Raw genomic sequence first — 22,130 nt, forward strand, 5'->3', positions numbered from 1 at the left:
TGTAAATCAGAGCTGAGATCTAATGTGATAGAAGATTACAGTGCGGGGAAGACGGGAAATCTTCATATAGAGGCCGGTGGTGATGGAGTCAGTGACCGACTCTGGCCAAATCTGTCTCTAGAGCCGTAGTAGAAGATGAAGATGTCGTCCTCATCATGAAGTAGTTATTTCTCATGTCGCGTGTAATGAATATCTCCTGCAGTATTGCTAATGCCGATTCCAGGGTCGGTAAATGAGACGAGAATTAGCGTTATGGAAGATGAGTCTATTGGGAACGTATTCAGCTGCCGACTCCGAGGAGGAAACTGCTTGTTGTCTGTGGCCTAAATATATAGGATTTATTAGTAGATGTAAAGAAGGAAACTAAATACTGTAAAATAATAAATCTCCTCATCTGTTTCCCTTATTATCTCCAGTAATTGTATTATTACACAGGATTCTTATGATGTTACATCAGCTCATCTTCTCATTCAGGTCTCTACAATATCGGATCCTCTCAGTGAAGATCTTCTACAAAAGAGAATTTTCCTGATTTACCCATCAAAGATGGATATGGACAGAGACAAGATGGCGGAGAGGATATTACACCTCACCCTAGAGATCCTCTTCCGGCTTACTGGAGAGGTGAGAGATTCTGATGACGTCACATTACATCATTCTTATCTATGGGAATAACAGATGGACAGAACTGGAGAGGTGAGGACTCTGGAAATGTCTGTAGTTAGATTTACTAATGTGTCTCTCCATTACCAGGATTACACAGTGGTGAAGAAGACCTCTAGTGATCGCTGTCAGGACCCTGTGTCTGAGGGATGGGGAAGACCCCTGAGCCCAATCACGGGGCCTCCACCTCACCCCCTGATCCATGAGGACATCAATGACCAGAAGATCCTAGAACTCACCTACAAGATGATTGAGCTGCTGACTGGAGAGGTGACACTGCTGGGAATGCTGGGACATTATACAGTAACGCTATGAAGGGATCGGGGGATGACGGTATCATTGTATGTGTCAGGTTCTTATAAGGTGTCAGGATGTCGCCGTCTATTTCTCCATGGAGGAGTGGGAGTATTTAGAAGGACACAGAGATCTGTACAAGAACGTCATAATGGAGGTTCCCCAGCCCCTCACATCTCCAGGTAATAGACAGGACTAAATACACACGGCCTATAATTATCTGTATGTAACGAATGAATTCACTCCCTGTATGTGTTTCGTCCAGATCTATCCTGTAAGAGGACAACACCAGAGAGATGTCCCCGTCCTCTTCTTCCACAGGACTGTAACCAAGACGATCCCAATGCTCCTCAGGATCATCAGGTAGATGGAGAGAAGGTGTCAGGAGATCTCCCCTATGATGTGTAGACGCCGGTGAAGGTCTTGTGCTCAGTCTTGTTTTTTCCACCTGTATGATATGTTTTATACTTGTGTAATGAGAACGGTGGAGATGGCAGGATTAGAGCTGATCATAGATGTGACTTCTCCATCTGTCGGTGACTTTTTACAATATTTGTTTCAGGGTGAAGATCTGACCCATATTAATACTACAGAGACATATGTGAGGGGGGATGAGCGGTGTAAAGAGGAGATTCCCACATATGGCTACCCAGGTGTGTAGTAACCACTAAATGCAGAGAAGTCACAGATTCTTCTCATCACCCGCTGTGGCTGCATTATCGGTGGTGTAGTCCGGCCGTATTACCATGATCACCATTTTGCCTCTAGACCACAACATTCTCCTTCACCCAAAACTGTTCTAATAACCTTGGTCATTGAAAGCCCTTTTCTATAGAATTTAGAACCTGGAGGATCCACCTACCCCCTGGTATTAGTGTGAGGGTGATCCCATAAAATGAGATCTATATGATTGCTTGTACCTGATCCAGTATAGGCCAAGTGCGCGTTGAAAGAGTCACACCGAATACAGAGTGAGGCTGGAGTCACACACAACATATAAAAATACGGTCTGTTTTTTACAGACGAGATACGCAGAAATGTTCCCTGAACAGTGATCCATATGTCATCCGTAGGCAAGGTGTGGCTGCATATTTTGCGCATTTAAACCTCTGTATGGCATCCGTACGGTGAGATTTTCTCACCAGCTTGCAAAATGGACATATAATGGATCCATGGACATATACTGTATATATGTCAGTGAGACACATATATATACATATATTCATATTTCCCACAGCGCTAGATAGCATAAAAGCCGGTAATTCAATTGTCAGCTTTTTTAAGTCCTTACCGAACCTGACAGGATATGAGACATTGTTTACATACAGTAAACCATTTCATATCCATTATATGTTTACATATTCCTCACTAATAATGTTAGTAGTGTGTGTGTGCAAAATTTGGGAGCTCTAAATGTTAAAATAAAGGGTTAGATCACGGAAAAAACTGGCGTGGGCTCCCGCGCAATTTTCACCGTTAGAGTGGGAAAGCCAGTGACTGAGGGCAGATATTAAGAGAATAAGATATGGGGGCACCACAGAAAAATATAACACTGGGATCCAACCATGACCTTAGAACCTTTTGTGTATGCTGTTTCTCTGTTTTTTTTGTGAGGGCAGATATTAATAGCCTAGAGAGGGACCATGGTTATTGCCCCCACAGCCACCCCAGAAAAGGAGCATCAGTAAGAAGCGCTTATTCTGACACTTGGCCACTCTCTTCCCACTCCTCTGTAGCAGTGGGATATGGGGTAATAAGGATTAATGCCACCTTGCTAATGTAAGGGGACATTAAGTCTGGTTAATAATGGAGAGGTGTCAATAAAACACCTATCCGTTATTAAGCCACTAGTCTGAAAGTGTTAAAAAACCACACACATTAAGAATAAAGTATTTTTATGAAATAAACACAATGGGTTTTATTATTATTTATTGTACCCTCAATCCACCTGAAGACCCTCAATCTCCTGAAAAAAATTCCAAAAAAACAAACATCAATATACCATACCTGTCCGCCGTGCTGTCATGTCCCACGCTATAAATCAATCTGAAGTGGTTAAATACAGTTACAGCCAAGAGCGCTGCTAATGCCACTGCTCCTAACTGTAAAAGACTGGGGGATGAATGAAATGCGGGGGTGGAGCTTCGGGGACTTGCGGTGACGTCATTGAAGCTGTGCCCCCTGGTGGCATAAACTCATTTTAACTGTAGCGTGAGAAAATATTAAGAAAAATTCACAAGTTACAGTTCCTATGAGTTTTCGCCACCAGGGGGCGAAGCTTCGGTGACGGCACCACTAGTTACCTTCATTTCATTAATTCCCCAGTCTTTTACAGCTGGGAGCGGCTGCATTAGCAGCGCTCCTGGTTGTAACTGTATTTAACACCTTCAGATGGATTTACTGCGTGGGACATGGCTTGGGGCGGGGCTTTATGTGGTGCTCTGGGGCGGGGCTGTGGGTGGGGCTTTATGTGGTGCGCTGATTACATATTCATCTGTATTGGCTTATGATAGGTCACTGATCCCTCACTGACCTGCCCCCATTTTTACATAATGCATATAATAGTGTTGATATTATTGTTGATAATGTCTATAATATTGTGGCTATTGTGAGGCTTAGAAAAATATTACATCGAGCAAAATGTCACCAGTGGCGCCTGTCCAGTAGCATCTATCTCTTACTTATAGACTGCGTAGTCTCCGCCATCGCCGGTGACATTTTGCTGGATGTAATTTTCTTTCTAAGCCTCACAATAGCTACAATATTATAGGCATTATCAACAATAATATCAACACTATTATATGCATTATGTAAAAATGGGGGGCAGGTCAGTGAGGGATCAGCGACCTGTCATAAGCCAATACAGATGAATATGTAATCAGAACACCACATAAAGCCCCGCCCCAGAGCACCACATAAAGCCCCGCCCACAGCACTGCCCAGAGCACGAGAATCTCATTAACTGAAAACTACAAATACAGATTAAACAACAACCACAAGATGGATTTCATCACCAGGTATCAGTGTAATCAGTATAACGGCACCGACCTGACAGTGTCTGTAGTCACTGAGCACAATCCTGCTGACATAGTAACATAGTAAGGCCGAAAAAAGACATTTGTCCATCCAGTTCAGCCTATATTCCATCATAATAAATCCCCAGATCTACGTCCTTCTACAGAACCTAATAATTGTATGATACAATATTGTTCTGCTCCAGGAAGACATCCAGGCCTCTCTTGAACCCCTCGACTGAGTTCGCCATCACCACCTCCTCAGGCAAGCAATTCCAGATTCTTACCGCCCTAACAGTAAAGAATCCTCTTCTATGTTGGTGGAAAAACCTTCTCTCCTCCAGACGCAAAGAATGCCCTCTTGTGCCCGTCACCTTCCTTGGTATAAACAGATCCCCAGCGAGATATTTGTATTGTCCCCTTATATACTTATACATGGTTATTAGATCGCCCCTCAGTCGTCTTTTTTCTAGACTAAATAATCCTAATTTCGCTAATCTATCTGGGTATTGTAGTTCTCCCATCCCCTTTATTAATTTTGTTGCCCTCCTTTGTACTCTCTCTAGTTCCATTATATCCTTCCTGAGCACCGGTGCCCAAAACTGGACACAGTACTCCATGTGCGGTCTAACTAGGGATTTGTACAGAGGCAGTATAATGCTCTCATCATGTGTATCCAGACCTCTCTTAATGCACCCCATGATCCTGTTTGCCTTGGCAGCTGCTGCCTGGCACTGGCTGCTCCAGGTAAGTTTATCATTAACTAGGATCCCCAAGTCCTTCTCCCTGTCAGATTTACCCAGTGGTTTCCCGTTCAGTGTGTAATGGTGATATTGATTCCTTCTTCCCATGTGTATAACCTTACATTTATCATTGTTAAACCTCATCTGCCACCTTTCAGCCCAAGTTTCCAACTTATCCAGATCCATCTGTAGCAGAATACTATCTTCTCTTGTATTAACTGCTTTACATAGTTTTGTATCATCTGCAAATATCGATATTTTACTGTGTGAGAACAGGTCCCAATACCGACCCCTGCGGTACCCCACTGGTCACAGCGACCCAGTTAGAGACTATACCATTTATAACCACCCTCTGCTTTCTATCACTAAGCCAGTTACTAACCCATTTACACACATTTTCCCCCAGACCAAGCATTCTCATTTTGTGTACCAACCTCTTGTGGTACACAAGAGGTTGGTTACCTGCTATTCTGTGGTATTAGATGGCAAGAAGAATAGTCAGGTAGCTGGGTCAGAACCAGAAGGACAGAATACAGAATCAGAAGACACAGGAGTAGTCGGTAAACGGGCCACGGTCACAACAGGAAACAAATACACAAGCCACAAGCTGAGCACAGAGGACTGAACCAGAGGAGAACAACGCTGTTTCTGGCAGATTCCGGCCATGTGCTTTGAGCTTTAGTAGGGTGTGGTACTTTCCAATTGGCTGAAGTAGGGAGCAGATTACTCCAGCTGGACAGCAGGAACAGATCCCAGATGAGATTGGACACACCATATGCAGAAGCCCTAATATGACTAAATGACACAAAACTAGAATAGTCGAAATCCCCATAAAGTGATTCCATTTTATAAATTAATTCACTGAGGGTTATAATCTATACTGTGATGCAGCGGTAGGTCCATACACAGTGAAACGGTAGTGACCCAAGCAAGTTCAAACAAAACGTTTTTCTGTCACTTCACACAGTCTATTAGCAATACACATTAAATGGCTTCTTCATCCAGGCCAAAGGAAGATGTACAGTACACAGCTTCTTCACACAATCCATTAGAAATACTCAGTAACCGGCTTTACTTTGCAGTCCCTACACAGGCCAGACTTGCCTTTGTCCAGTTTCCGTGGGGTGACCGCCCACCGATTCCATGTCTCTTTACTCACGCTGTGCACCTCACGCCATCCTCCGGATTGCAGCCTGGCAACACAAGACAGCCCGGGACACAGGGTGTCAATTCCTTTTGCCCGTGTGTTGCTCCACACACAATGAGCTCTGTAGACAACTTCTCTGTCTGCTTCCAAACCAACACTGACACACCTCCCCCTCTGCTACAGGGTTTTTAATCCAGAGGAAGAAAAGGTGTTGTCTCAGGAGATTAGAAAGAAAATTATAGACAAACATGTTAAAGGTAAAAGTCATGGGCGGACACACCGCATGTGCAGCCTGTGCAGCTGCACAGGGGCCCAGGAGGACAGGGGGCCCAATCAGCTGCTCAAATATCTTACTCTCTCATTGACCCAGCGGCTGCATCTACACTAAGAGGAGAGGAAGGTGCCGTACCTGAGTCTTTTGCTGTCAGAGAGGGGCCCCTTCCTCTCCTCTGAGTTGATGCTGCCACTGGCTCTTTGATATGATGAAGGAGCCCGGGATCACTGGACACACGCCCCCCCAGAATCCTTGGACATGCCCCCAGCTTCTCTTCCTGGTATGGCTGATCTCAGCCAGTCCTGTCTCCTGCCTCCTCCTCACTGCCTCTGACTGCTGATGGGAACAGCCTCTGAGCAGTCAGTACATCTGTCACATCTCCTGCCTCCTGAGCAGTTCTGAAAACTGAACTGTCTGATCAATGTTCACATGAGAGATCACATCAATCCCTCCTGCCCCCTGTAGCTACCTCCACCACCTGTACTGAGGGGGCTTTATTGAAAAACTGCGGCACTGGCCCATTCAGATGCAGGAGCTGCTGTGTGAATGCTGCCTGAGTGGCCATTGCAGCCATTCCTCAGTAAAGACCCCTCAATACAGGGGTGGTAAGTGGATACGGGGGGGGGAGGGGAGGTTGATGTGATGGCCGATGCTCACATGGGTCAGACACTTGACAGAACTTCTCAGGAGGAAGAAGTCTCAGATCCACTGACTGCGGGGAGTACACTCTGCAGCTATCAGAGGTAGTGAAGAGGCAGGAGGACTGGTGAGAGCTGGAGATCTGGCCAGTAAGTGCTGATGGAGGACTGAAGACCCCCAGGATGGAGCTGCTGGAGATGGAAGAATGCACCTGACAGAGGGACGACACGTGTAAGTAACAAAATGTGTACAGACTTACTATCACCTATGTGTATTACCATACTTCTGTGCACCGCTTTGTAAAAGTCTATATATAAGTATCTATATCTACTATATAATTGTCTAAGGGTCACTTCCGTCTGTCCTTCTGTCTGTCCTTCTGTCACGGTTACTCATTCGCTGATTGGTCTCGCCATCTGCCTGTCATTGCTGCCGCGACCAATCAGCGACGGGCACAGTCCGGAAGAAAATGGCCGCTCCTTACTCCCCGCAGTCAGTGCCTGTTGCCCGCATACTTCCCTCCGGTCACCGCTAACACAGGGTTAATGCCGGCAGTAACGGACCACGTTATGCCGCGGGGAACGCACTCCGTTACCGCCGCTATTAACCCTGTGTGTCCCCAACTTTTTACTATTGACGCTGCCTATGCGGCATCAATAGTAAAAAATGGAATGTTAAAAATAATTTAAAAAAACCTGCTATACTCACCCTCCGTTGCAGCTCGCGCCAGCCGCCATCTTCCGTTGCTGGTTCTGGTGGCAGAAGGACCTGCCATGACGTCACGGTCATGTGACCGCGACGTCATCACAGGGCCTGCGCGACAAGGACCTGCCATGACGTTACGGTCATGTGACCGCAACTTCATCACAGGTCCTGCGCTAATACCAACCCTGGGACTGGAACCTGCCGTGGACTTCAAGGGCTCCCTCGGAAAGGTGAGTATATGTTTATTTTTTATTTTTCCACCTGTGACAAACCTGGCTGGGCAATATACTACGTAGCTGGGCAATATACTACGTGACTGGCCAATATACTACGTGGCTCTGTGCTGTATACTATTTTGCTGTGCAATATACTACGTCACTGGGCAATATACTACGTGGCTCTGTGCTGTATACTACGTCACTGGGCAATATACTACGAAACTGGGCAATATATAATGTAACTGGGCAATATACTATGTGGCTGGGCAATACACTACGTCACTAGGCAATATACTACGTGGCTGGCCAATATATTACGTCACTGGGCAATATACTACGTGGGCTGTGCAATATACTACGTAGCTCAGCAATATACTACGTAACTGGGCAATATACTATGTGGCTGGGCAATATACTACATGGCTGCGCAATATACTACGTAACTGGGCAATATGCTACGTGGCTGGGCAATATACTTTGTCACTGGGCAATATACTACGTGGCTGGGCAATATACTACGTGGCTGGGCAATATACTACGTGGACATGCATATTCTAGAATACCCGATGCGTTAGAATCGGGCCACCATCTAGTATATACTGTATATAATTGCCTAAGGGGTACTTCTGTCTGTTTGTCTGTAACTTCCGTATCGGAAATCCCGGGTCGCTGATTGGTCGCGGCCGGCCGTGACCAATCAGCGATATTGGGGCGGAAGTTAAACACCGCTTCACTTTTTACTATTGATGCTAGTAAAAATGTATATTGTTAAAAATAATAATAATAAAAAAAACCATTATATTCTCACCGTCCGCCGCCGTCCGCGCCAGCCTTTCCCCGCTCTTCACGCTCTGGTCCCAAGAATACATTGCAGTGAGAACGCTACTTGATCACGGGTTATTGCAGCAAAGAATTACTGGGAACGGAGCGTCGCAAGGAGCATCGCTAAAGGCCTGCGCTGGATCCGTGAGCCGCCGGAGGGTGAGTATATAACTATATTTTATTTTAATTGTTTTTTTTAACAGGGATATGGTGCACACATTGCTATATACTATGTGGCCTGTGTTATATACTACGTGGGCTGTGTTATATACTGCATGGGCTGTGTTATATACTACGTGGGCTGTGCTATATACTACGTGGGCTGTGTTATATACTACGTGGGCTGTGCTATATACTACGTGGGCTGTGTTATATACTACGTGGGCTGTGTTATATACTGTGTGGGCTGTGTTATATACTGTGGGGCCTGTGTTATATACTACGTCTCTGTTCTATATACTACGTGGACTGTGTTATATACTACATGGCTGTGCTATATACTATGTGGCTATGCAATATACTGCGTGGCTGTGCAATATACTATGTGGGCTGTGTTATATACTACGTGGGCTATGTTATATACTGCGTGGGCTGTTTTAGATACTATTTGGGCTGTGCTATATGCTACTTGGGCTGTGTTATATACTGCGTGGGCTGTGTTATATACTGCATCGTTGTGCTAATATACTGCGTGGGCTGTGTTATGTACTGCGTGGCTGTGCAATATACTGCGTGGGCTGTGTTTTATACTGTGTGCCTGTGTTATATACTACGTCACTGTGTTAATATACTGCGTAGGCTGTGCTATATACTACGTGGCTGTGCAATATACTCCGTGGCCTGTGTTATATACTACGTCGCACTACATACATATTCTAGAATACCCGATGCGTTAGAATCGGGCCACCATCTAGTGTATGTATATGTACCTATGCACAGTGCTCATATGTATCTGTGGGACACAAAGATAATCACAGTACACTATATATATATATATATATATATATGTGTATATATATTTATATATATATGTATGTGTGTTTATTAAAACCTGAGTGTACAGTAGTTATCTGTGTGTCTATAAATATATATATATATATATATATATATATATAGTATACTGTATGCTACATGTAATGCAAACACATACACACAGTCATGGCCAAAAGTGTTTTCATGCATCGATGTGTACTTTGGTTATCTATGCATGTATGTACAATATATATATATATATAATTAGTACCTGCGACACAGTAGGTAGTAAGTGTAAAGGTAAATATCACTTAAAGGGAACATGTCAGCAGTTTTGGCCGCTATAAGATACAGCCACCACCTTTCAGGGCTTATCTACAGAATTCTGTAATGCTGTAGATAAGCCCCCGATGCAACCTGAAAGATAAGAAAAATAAGTTTTATTATACTCACCTGGGGGGCGGTCCGGTCCGATGGTTGTTGCAGGTCAGGGTCCGGCGCCTCCCATCTTCTTGTGATGCCGTCCCCCTGTTGCTTCATGGCTCCCCGGCATCGCGTACTTATCTGTCCTGTTGAGGGCAGAGCAAAGTCATGCAGTGCACAGGCGTTGTGCCTCTCTGATCTTTCCTGGCATCTGCGCACTGCAGTACTATGCGCAGATAAGTACGACTGTGCAGGAGCGCAATGCCTGGTAGCCATGATGCAAGCAGCACGGCGGCGATCATAAGGCGATGGGAGGCGCCGGACCCGGAGCTGTGACACTCATCAGACCGGACCGCCCCCGGGTGAGTATAGTAAAACTTATTTTTCTTCTCTTGCAGGTTGGATCGAAGGCTTATACAGTTAGGTCCATATATATTTGGACAGAGACAACATTTTTCTAATTTTGGTTATAGACATTACCACAATGAATTTTAAACAAAACAATTCAGATGCAGTTGAAGTTCAGACTTTCAGCTTTCATTTCCAGGTATCCACATTAAAATTGAATGAAGGGTTTAGGAGTTTCAGCTCCTTAACATGTGCCACCCTGTTTTTAAAGGGACCAAAAGTAATTGGACAATTGAATCCAAAGCTATTTCATGGAAAGGTGTGGGCAATCCCTTCGTTATGTCATTCTCAATTAAGCAGATAAAAGGCCTGGAGTTGATTTGAGGTGTGGTGCCTGCATTTGGAAGATTTTGCTGTGAAGTAAACATGCGGTCAAAGGAGCTCTCCATGCAGGTGAAACAAGCCATCCTTATGCTGCGAAAACAGAAAAAACCCATCCGAGAAATTGCTACAATATTAGGAGTGGCAAAATCTACAATTTGGTACATCCTGAGAAAGAAAGAAAGCACTGGTGAACTCATCAATGCAAAAAGACCTGGGCGCCACAGAAGACAATAGTGGTGGATGATCACAGAATAATCTTCATGGTCAAGAGAAACCCCTTCACAACAGCCAACCAAGTGAACAACACTCTCCAGGAGGTCGGCGTATCAATATCCAAATCTACCATAAAGAGAGGACTGCATGAAAGTAAATACAGAGGGTTCACTGTACGGGGCAAGCCACTCATAAGATTCAAGAATAAAAAGGCTAGACTGGACTATGCTAAAAAACATCTAAAAAAGTCAGCAAAGTTCTGGAAGAACATTCTTTGGACAGATGAAACCAAGATCAACCTCTACCAGAATGATGGAAAGAGAAAAGTATGGCAAAGGCGTGGTACAGCTCATGATCCAAAGCATACCACATCATCTGTATAACACGGCGGAGGCAGTGTGATGGCTTGGGCATGCATGGCTGCCAGTGGCACTGGGTCACTAGTGTTTATTGATGATGTGACACAGGACAGAAGCAGCCGAATGAATTCTGAGGTACTCAGACATACTGTGTGCTCAGATCCAGCCAAACGCAGCCAAACTGATTGGTCCTCGTTTCATACTACAGATGGACAATGACCCAAAACATAAAGCCAAAGCAACCCAGGAGTTTATTAAAGCAAAGAAGTGGAATATTCTTGAATGGCCAAGTCAGTCACCTGATCTCAACCCAATTGAGCATGCATTTCACTTGTTAAAGACTACACTTCAGATAGAAAGGCCCCAAAACAAACAGCAACTGAAAACCACCGCAGTGAAGGCCTGGCAGAGCATCAAAGAGGAGGAAACACAGCGTCTGGTGATGTCCATGAGTTCAAGACTTCAGGCAGTCATTGCCAACAAACGGTTTTCAACCAAGTACTAAAAATGAACATTTTATTTAAAATTATTGAATCTGTCCAATTACTTTTGGTCCCTTTAAAAACAGGGTGGCACATGTTAAGGAGCTGAAACTCCTAAACCCTTCATCCAATTTTAATGTGGATACCCTTAAATGAAAGCTGAAAGTCTGAACTTCAACTGCATCTGAATTGTTTTGTTTAAAATTCATTGTGGTAATGTCTATAAATAAAATTAGAAAAATGTTGTCTCTGTCCAAATATATATGGACCTAACTGTATACAGCATTATAGAATGCTGTAGATGTGCCCTGAAAGGTGGTGGCTGTATCTTATATCTGCTAAACCTGGTGACAGGTTCCCTTTAACGGGGCATTCCCGGGGCCAGACAAATTGCCAATGCAGCTGCATCGGGCCCAGAAGTGGAGTGCGGCCACTGACACCAGCGAATATTTCAGCTCGATCTGCATCCTTGGACGCACATTCAACTGAAATATATTGCAGCGCCGGTGATTCGCCAGTTCCGCTGCAGTACACGCTGCTGAGCAATTTGCATCCAGTATCTGACCTCGGTGTGTCCATGACTGGGGGGCATATGGCAGTGACGATAAGTCAGCTGGCGGCTCTTGCGCCGGTTGCAGAAGACAACGCCGTGTGGCATGGGAGCGGAGAAAGGTGAGTAGAATCGGTTTTTTTTCCATGTGTTGCAGAAGAACAAGACAAATTCAGAAAGGGGCATGTAGCGCTATGCCTGACATGGTGTCCCCTCCTCCCTCTATGCAGGGACACCAGCTTACTCACCGGCCCATGGCACTGTCTCCAGCATGCTCCTGCCTTCTACCTCCACTATGCATGCTGCACTGTGTCCCGATGGCGTGCCTAGGGTGCATGTGTGCGCACTCCCCTGTTCTAAAAGGGGCAGCACGTACACATGGTAAATGCTCAGCTGGGAGGCATTTAGTTAAATGTGTGTTCACTTGCAACGTGTCTCCCAGCCAAAAGCGTGGAGACATCTTGTATAAAAAGCACCCTCCTCAGTAGGGAGGTGCCTGAGCAATCCCTATAGTTACAGTATGTTAGGTGGTTGGTGTGTATGCAACTGTATGTTGCCTGGTCCCCCATCCCTAGTCTAATATAATATCCCATATCCCATACCCTGTGTACTGTTATTAGTACTCGCTTCCTGTGACTGCTTCGGCGGTGTCCGTATCCTGAAATCGCATCTGCGGTACCGGTACCCTCCCGTCCCTTATTATGTAACATCCTCTCTATTTATGTATGGTGCCATCTTTCATTATATAGCGTCTAGTGATGAGCGAATATACTCGTTACTCGAGATTTCTCAAGCATGCTCGGGGGTCCTCCGAGTATTTTTGAGTGCTTGGAGATTTAGTTTTCTTCGCCGCAGCTGAATGTTTTACATCTGTTAGACAGCATAAGTACATGTTGGGGTTGCCTGGTTGCTAGGGAATCCCCACATGTACTTATGCTGGCTAACAGATGTAAATCATTCAGCTGCGGCAAGAAAAAGTAAATCTCCGAGCACTAAAAAATACTTGGAGGACCCCCAAGCATGCTCGAGAAATCTCGAGTAACGAGTAGATTCGCTCATCACTAATAGACTCCTGTTATGTGGAGCGCCGTCCATTATTACCCAGTATCATCTCTTGTCATCTACAGCACCGTCCCTTACATTGAGTATTCTCATTATTTTTGTTATTCACAGCGTCTTCTCTTTATTGCATGGTGTCCTCTCCTGTAAAATGTAAAATGACTGATGAGGGAGCAGCATCTGACCAGAAGAACAGTCCATCAGCCGCATCCATCACAAAAGAAGCTTTCCCATGCTCCATCAGCCATCATTTCAGTTTATATCTAACAGGAGTGGATGATATGTAATAAAGAACAGGGAGGTATAAATAACAAAAATAATGAGAATCTGATATGTAAGGGATGGTGCTGTACATAACAAGAGGGAACTATATGATGCGGGACGGTGCTATACATAAAGAGACAGCACTGTGTAATAAGGGCGGCAATATATATGAGAGGAGACTGTAAAAAAAAATGTATATCTGTAGCTTGGTCGCGATGATAGGAGGGGGGCCCAGATACATTTCTTGCACAGGGGCCCTAAGCTGTCTGTGTCCGCCCCTGGTAAAAGTTATAAGACCATCTTCAAGCAGCTTGATGTTCCTGTGACTACAGTTGCACATATTATTCAGAAATGTAAGATCCATGGGACTGTAGCCGACCTCCCTGGACGTGGCCGCAGGAGGAAAATTGATGGCAAATAGACAGATAATACGAATGGTAACAAAAGAGCCCAGAAAAACTTCTAAACAGATTAAACGTGAACTTCAAGCTCAAGGAACATCATTGTCAGATCGCACCATCCATCATTGTATGAGCCAAAGTGGACTTCATAGGAGTCAACCAAGGAGGATACCATTGTTGAAAAAAAATCATAAAAAAGCCAAACTGAAATTTGCCAAGCTATATGTTGACAAGCTACAAAGCTTCTGGGAGAATGTCCTATGGACAGATGAGATAAAAATGGAACTTTTTGTCAAGGCACATCAGCTCTGTGTTCACAGACGGAAAAATGAAACATATCAAGAAAAGAACACTGTCCCTACTGTGCAACATGGAGGAGGCTCTGTTATGTTCTGGGGCTGCTTTACAGCATCTGGCACAGGGTGTTTAGAATCTGTGTGCAGGGTACAATGCAATCTAAAGACTTTCAAGGGATTCTAGATAGAAATGTGCTGCCTAGTGTCAGAAAGCTTGGTCTTAGTCGCAGGTTATGGGTCTTGCAACAGGATAATGACCCAAAACACACAGCTAAAAGCACCCAAGAATGGCTAAGAGGAAAACATTGGACTATTCTGAAGTGGCCTTCTATGAGCCCTGACATACATCCTATTGAGCATCTTTGAAAAGAGCTGAAACATGCCGTCTGGAAAATGTAACCTTCAGACACGAGACGACTGGAGTAGTTTGCTCCTCAGCAGTGGGCCAAAATACCTGTCGAGAGGTGCAGAAGTCTCATTGACAGTTACAGGAATAGTTTGATCGCAGTGATTGCCTCAAAAGGTTGTGCAGCAAAATATTAAGTTAAGGGTGCTATTATTTCTGTCCAGGCCTATTTCATGAGGTTTTTTTTTGTTTTTTTAATTCTGTGGAAGCTTGGTTGAAAAGCAATGTCTGACTTTCATTTGTTCATTTTCATAGATTATTTATTTATTAATACTTTTGTCAGATTCAAGTTATTTCTGTGACCATTGTGGGTTTTTCTGTCATTAAACGAGGGATACCAACAATTCAGACCATGTGTGTAGGAGGAATTAATATTTTGACTCCACAGCCACTTTCCGGAAATTAACACGCAGTAGATGTTGGAGAGTGAAAATTACACATTTGCAATTTTATTACCCAGCACATAGTGCCCAGATTGTGCTCCAGGAGACACACACCACAAATTAAGTGGATTCTTCTCACTATATAATATTGCTAAATACAGGGATCCTAAATGTTGTTTGAGCACACTGCAAGACTCAGAAGTGAGAGCGGATTTTGCTGGATTGGTTTATATAAACTCTGTTACTTTTCAACAACCTTTGAGCCACTAATAATGTGGGAACCTCTGTTTTTCCATTGACAGATGATGGACCTGAGTGGGGACTTGTTTTTTGTGAGATGAGAATTGATATTAATTTTGCCTACATAACATTGATTGGTTTCTTTTTATTCGATATTTGGAGGCAGAATGAACAAACAGTTGAACACCACACACTACTGGTTCATCCAACAAAGTTTTCTATTAGACATTGAACAGTCATTGTCTTGTTAAATAACACCATGCAACACAATTTTTGTTCCTGGCTTCCAAGTGTAATATTTCAACTGCTTATGAAAAACAACTACATTCAGCACAAACTTTGATTTTATGACCACAGCCCAGAAAAATGTCATATTTATTTTGACAAAAAAAGGAAATTATATTTTCATTCATTCGGTCTGATAAAAAAACAAAACTTGCATGGTAAATAGACAAAGACAGTCAAAACACTCAGATGAGGTTTAACAATGATAAATGTAAGGTTATACACATGGGAAGAAGGAATCAATATCACCATTACACACTGAATGGGAAACCACTGGGTAAATCTGACAGGGAGAAGGACTTGGGGATCCTAGTTAATGATAAACTTACCTGGAGCAGCCAGTGCCAGGCAGCAGCTGCCAAGGCAAACAGGATCATGGGGTGCATTAAAAGAGGTCTGGATACACATGATGAGAGCATTATACTGCCTCTGTACAAATCCCTAGTTAGACCGCACATGGAGTACTGTGTCCAGTTTTAAGCACCGGTGCTCATGAAGGATATAATGGAACTAGAGAGAGTACAAAGGAGGGCAACAAAATTAATAAAGGGGATGGGAGAACTACAATACCCAGATAGATTAGCGAAATTAGGATTATTTAGTCTAGAAAAAAGACGACTGAGGGGCGATCTAATAACCATGTATAAGTATATAAGGGGACAATACAAATATCTCGCTGAGGATCTGTTTATACCAAGGAAGGTGACGGGCACAAGGGGGCATTCTTTGCGTCTGGAGGAGAGAAGGTTTTTCCACCAACATAGAAGAGGATTCTTTACTGTTAGGGCAGTGAGAATCTGGAATTGCTTGCCTGAGGAGGTGGTGATGGCGAACTCAGTCGAGGGGTTCAAGAGAGGCCTGGATGTCTTCCTGGAGCAGAACAATATTGTATCATACAATTATTAGGTTCTGTAGAAGGACGTAGATCTGGGGATTTATTATGATGGAATATAGGCTGAACTGGATGGACAAATGTCTTTTTTCGGCCTTACTAACTATGTTACTATGTTACTCTCAACGGTTCAGAAATAAGTGGAAGTTCTAGATATGTGAGTGTACTGCAAATCGCTTTTTCAAAGAAGCCCCCAAATGTAGTCCCCCATCATGTTTTTGTTATACTGTCCTTGGTAACAAACGTTGAAGGTCCAATATATCTTGATGAAAGCGCTCGCCTTGCTCCTCTGAGTTCTCATGTTCTCCTTGAACTTGTCAAGATGAGCGTCAAGGATATGGACTTTGAGAGACATTCTGCATTCCATTATGGCGAAATTCTTTGAGAGTCTGAACCAACTACACATAGTTTTCAGCCTTGTGATAACCCAGGAAGCCATGAACCACTGCAACGACACTGTTCCAAGCTGTTTTCTCTGTCCTGTTCAGCAGCTTGGCAAACTCGTCACATTCTATGATCTTCCTGATTTGCAGTCCGACGAAGATAGCAGCCTTGGACCTTTGCCTCTTACAGCTTTGGAAAGAGACCTTGGAGGTACTTGAAGCTGCTGACTCCTTGTCAAGAGACATGACAAATTTCTTGATGAGGCCTAACTTGATGTGCAGTGGTGGCATCAGCACCTTCAGAGGTTCCATCAGCGGCTCCCACTTGATGTTGCTCTTCCCCACAGAGAACTTGGTCCGCTGTGGCCAGTCCTTTCTGTGATAGTGTGCCTTAGTGTCACGGCTGTCCCAGAGGCAAAGGAAATTTTGTGAAACTGCCTTGAAGGCCCATCTGGAATACCACCATTTTAAAGTCTCCGATGACCTCCCATCCATAGTCGTCATACTTCAAGGCACTCGGCAACATCTAGATACTGGTGTAGTCCTCTTTGAGATACAAAGAGTGAGCCATAGGGGAAGACAAGTAGTAGTTTCTGTTGTGAAGCAGCACGGCTTTGAGGCTCCGGGAGGAACTGTCTATGAATAGGCGCCATTCACTCGGGTTACAAGTGATACCTATAGCCTCAAAAAGACCAGCCACATTGTTGCAGAAGCACAACCCATCTTCTCAACAGAAGAAGTTGGAAAATGTTTGGTGATGCTTTCTTTGATCTGTGGCTTGCACACTTTCATCCACCATGGTCCACTGCTTGAGCCTGGATGTCAGAAGCACAGCATTGGACTTGGTAAGACAAAGGTCTCTGATTAGATCATTGACGTCTTTCTGGTTAGGAAAAAATGGCCTTCTCTCCTCAACCGCATCTATGAAAACGTAATCTTGCTCTCCATTATCTTCCTCGCTGTCCGACTTGCTGCTTTTTTCCTGAAGATGGCTGATCCCTCTTCGGGGAAGATGGAACTGGTATCTCGAGACAGTGCGATACTGGGGCCATGGAAGAAGTAATGTCTGGATAGACGATTTGAGGCGCATTCTTTGCTGTGCGACGTTTGGCAGGATCCAACATGCAGAGGTAGAAGTTGCTTGAGTGGTTGGTCGGTTGCCGCCAAATTCACGGGATAGCAAACTTCATGGCTCTTTTCTTCCCTGTACCAAACTGTAACATAGCAGATATAATTAATTACAGGTCCTTCTCAAAAAATTAGCATATAGTGTTAAATTTCATTATTTACCATAATGTAATGATTACAATTAAACTTTCATATATTATAGATTCATTATCCACCAACTGAAATTTGTCAGGTCTTTTATTGTTTTAATACTGATGATTTTGGCATACAACTCCTGATAACCCAAAAAACCTGTCTCAATAAATTAGCATATTTCACCCATCCAATCAAATAAAAGTGTTTTTTAATAACAAACAAAAAAACCATCAAATAATAATGTTCAGTTATGCACTCAATACTTGGTCGGGAATCCTTTGGCAGAAATGACTGCTTCAATGCGGCGTGGCATGGAGGCAATCAGCCTGTGACACTGCTGAGATGTTATGGAGGCCCAGGATGCTTCAATAGCGGCCTTAAGCTCATCCAGAGTGTTGGGTCTTGCGTCTCTCAACTTTCTCTTCACAATATCCCACAGATTCTCTATGGGGTTCAGGTCAGGAGAGTTGGCAGGCCAATTGAGCACAGTAATACCATGGTCAGTAAACCATTTACCAGTGGTTTTGGCACTGTGAGCAGGTGCCAGGTCGTGCTGAAAAATGAAATCTTCATCTCCATAAAGCATTTCAGCCGATGGAAGCATGAAGTGCTCCAAAATCTCCTGATAGCTAGCTGCATTGACCCTGCCCTTGATGAAACACAGTGGACCAACACCAGCAGCTGACATGGCACCCCACACCATCACTGACTGTGGGTACTTGACACTGGACTTCAGGCATTTTGGCATTTCCTTCTCCCCAGTCTTCCTCCAGACTCTGGCACCTTGATTTCCGAATGACATGCAAAATTTGCTTTCATCAGAAAAAAGTACTTGGGACCACTTAGCAACAGTCCAGTGCTGCTTCTCTGTAGCCCAGGTCAGGCGCCTCTGCCGCTGTTTATGGTTCAAAAGTGGCTTTACCTGGGGAATGCGGCACCTGTAGCCCATTTCCTGCACACGCCTGTGCACGGTGGCTCTGGATGTTTCCACACCAGACTCAGTCCACTGCTTCCTCAGGTTCCCCAAGGTCTGGAATCGGTCCTTCTCCACAATCTTCCTCAGGGTCCGGTCTCCTCTTCTCGTTGTACAGCGTTTTCTGCCACATTGTTTCCTTCCAACAGACTTACCATTGAGGTGCCTTGATACAGCACTCTGGGAACAGCCTATTTGTTGAGAAATTTCTTTCTGGGTCTTACCCTCTTGCTTGAGGGTGTCAATGATGGCCTTCTTGACATCTGTCAGGTCGCTAGTCTTACCCATGATGGGGGTTTTGAGTAATGAACCAGGCAGGGAGTTTATAAAAGCCTCAGGTATCTTTTGCATGTGTTTAGAGTTAATTAGTTGATTCAGAAGATTAGGGTAATAGGTCGTTTAGAGAACCTTTTCTTGGTATGCTAATTTATTGAGACAGGTTTTTTGGGTTATCAGGAGTTGTATGCCAAAATCATCAGTATTAAAACAATAAAAGACCTGACAAATTTCAGTTGGTGGATAGTGAATCTATAATATATGAAAGTTTAATTGTAATCATTACATTATGGTAAATAATGAAATTTAACACTATATGCTAATTTTTTGAGAAGGACCTGTATATAAATTTAAAAACATGAAATTTTACACATCACTTAATACTTATTTTACTATAGTGCATTGACATATGTAAAAATATTGTCAATTGCTACTCCTTAAACTGTACAAGATCTAAATCATTGAAATTCTACAAAATAAAGCACTGCCATCTAAACAAGCAGCAATTGTTCACCTTACCTTCAAGAGATTTCTTGCAATATTCACATGTGAAATGAGGTGCCCAGGACTTGTCATGATCCCCGACAGGCATGCCGAAATATGCATTGTATGCCTCGCACATCTTACGACATGCTTTCATGGAATACTTTCTCGCTCTTGTCTTTATAAATTGTCCACACACGTAGCAAAATGCATCTGCTTGGCGCAAACAACCTCTTGATGCCATCTAAAAAAAATAATTGATCTTTACGATTCGTTATTCTCTTACTCAGCAATAACAAACTGAAATGTTGGTTCGAGTCATCTGTGCTTTTATACTTGTATGACTACTATTGAACAGTCCTAGAATATTCTTGAAAGTTCTAAAAGTTTCTAGAATTTTCTAGATAATTCTGGAAAATTGTAGAAAGCTCTGCACATTTCTAGCAGTTCAAGAATATTCTAGAAGACTACTCAGTATTGAATAAGAATCGAGATTTTTACCGAAAACAGAAAAATTTCAAAATTTCATTGTCTTGATCACAGAAGCAAAGTTTTGCTGGAACAACAACTATTTTCTATTTGTTTTATGGTTAAGAAAACACACTGTCTACCCAGGAAAAATATAATTGTTACATAGTGCAATTAAAGTTTTTTTTATATAGCTTGCCATTTTTATGGACAGTTTAAGTAGAAATGTTCAAAAAAATAAAACTCAAGGATATTTTATTAAAAAATAATAATTGTTTATTATCTTAGCAGATGACTGTGCCAGGAGATCAGAGGGACAGCTGACATCTTCAATTTTAATATCTGATGATCTTGAGATCCCACAAGATACAACTGAAGTGAATGCCGTTACTCCAGATATATTGTCATCCAGTCACGGCAAAGATCTGTCATCTGATCCTATGAAACAGGTCCCATCTTCTGATTCATTACTGACTACTAAGGAAAATCAAAGTCACAAAAGAGGCATTAAAAATCAAACTGCTCCTAAAGCAAAGAAGTCCTTTTCATGTTCAGAATGTGGGAAATGTTTTAACAAGAAATCACATTTTTTTATACACCAAAGAACTCACACAGGGGAGAAGCCTTTTTCATGTTCAGAATGTGGAAAATGTTTTATCCAGAAATATTCTTTGGTTAATCACCATAGATCTCACACGGGGGAGAAGCCTTTTTCCTGTTCAGAATGTGGAAAATGTTTTGCATATAAATTACTGCTTGTTATGCACCATAGAACTCACACGGGGGAGAAGCCTTTTTCCTGTTCAGAATGTGGGAAATGTTTTATCAAGAAATCAGATTTGGTGAATCACCATAGAACCCACACAGGAGAGAAGCCTTTTTCCTGTTCAGAATGTGGGAAATGTTTTACCCTCAAAGATAATCTTGTTAAACACCAAAGAACCCACACAGAGGAGAAGCCATTTTCTTCTTCAGAATGTGGGAAATGTTTTATCCAAAAAAACAGATTTGGTTAAGCACCATAGACCTCACACAGGGGAGAAGCCTTTTTCCTGTTCAGAATGTGGGAAATATTTTATCCAAAAAACAGATTTGATTAAGCACCATAGAACTCACACAGGGGAGATGCCTTTTTCCTGTTCAGAATGTGGGAAATGTTTTACATGGAAACAGCTTCTTGTTAGACACCAAAGAACTCACACAGGAGAGAAGCCTTTTTCCTGTTCAGAATGTGGGAAATGTTTTAACCAGAAAAGGAATCCTGATAGGCACCATAGAACTCACACAGGAGAGAAGCCTTTTTCCTGTTCAGAATGTGGGAAATGTTTTAACCAGAAAAGGAATCCTGATAGGCACCATAGAACTCACACAGGAGAGAAGCCTTTTTCCTGTTCAGAATGTGGGAAATGTTTTAAATGGAAAGAGCTTCTTGTTAGACATCAGAGCAGGAGAAGCCACAATTGAATCTTCTGAAATCAGTTGTCTCTGGTCATTCCTCATGTTTGCTGACAAAAGGATAAAACTAAACTTTATTAATTCCAAATGTAAAACTATATTCATAATTCACCCCCTGAAGGTTAGTCAGTAGGTGACTAATAGAAAAAACATGTACTCCACAGTTCAGTATATAGGGTGAGGTGACGTATACATACTCACTCTCCAAGCCTCTCATTTCTACGGGTTTCATCCTCCTCACCAAAGGCGACTCATCTATTCCTGACACTGGAGTAGCTTATAAACTTACAAAGTATATAGTTTGAGGTCTGGGATTTGCCAATGTGTGACTGATTTTCTGACTGTTTCGGATA

The 22,130-nt window shown here is 43.1% G+C and overlaps 1 protein-coding gene across 1 annotated transcript; it reads left to right on the top strand.

Moving 5' to 3' along the window:
• The first annotated feature begins 17,981 nt into the window (after nt 1-17,981).
• Nucleotides 17,982-21,786, top strand: LOC138666355 (oocyte zinc finger protein XlCOF6.1-like). Its single transcript, XM_069754583.1, has 4 exons — nt 17,982-17,989; nt 21,011-21,141; nt 21,329-21,449; nt 21,507-21,786. The coding sequence occupies exons 1-4, from the start codon at nt 17,982-17,984 to the stop codon at nt 21,784-21,786; spliced, it is 540 nt and encodes a 179-aa protein (XP_069610684.1).
• The last annotated feature ends 344 nt before the right edge of the window (nt 21,787-22,130 follow it).

Source organism: Ranitomeya imitator, chromosome 2, assembly GCF_032444005.1.
Source record: "Ranitomeya imitator isolate aRanImi1 chromosome 2, aRanImi1.pri, whole genome shotgun sequence".
Taxonomy (NCBI): Eukaryota; Metazoa; Chordata; class Amphibia; order Anura; family Dendrobatidae; genus Ranitomeya; species Ranitomeya imitator.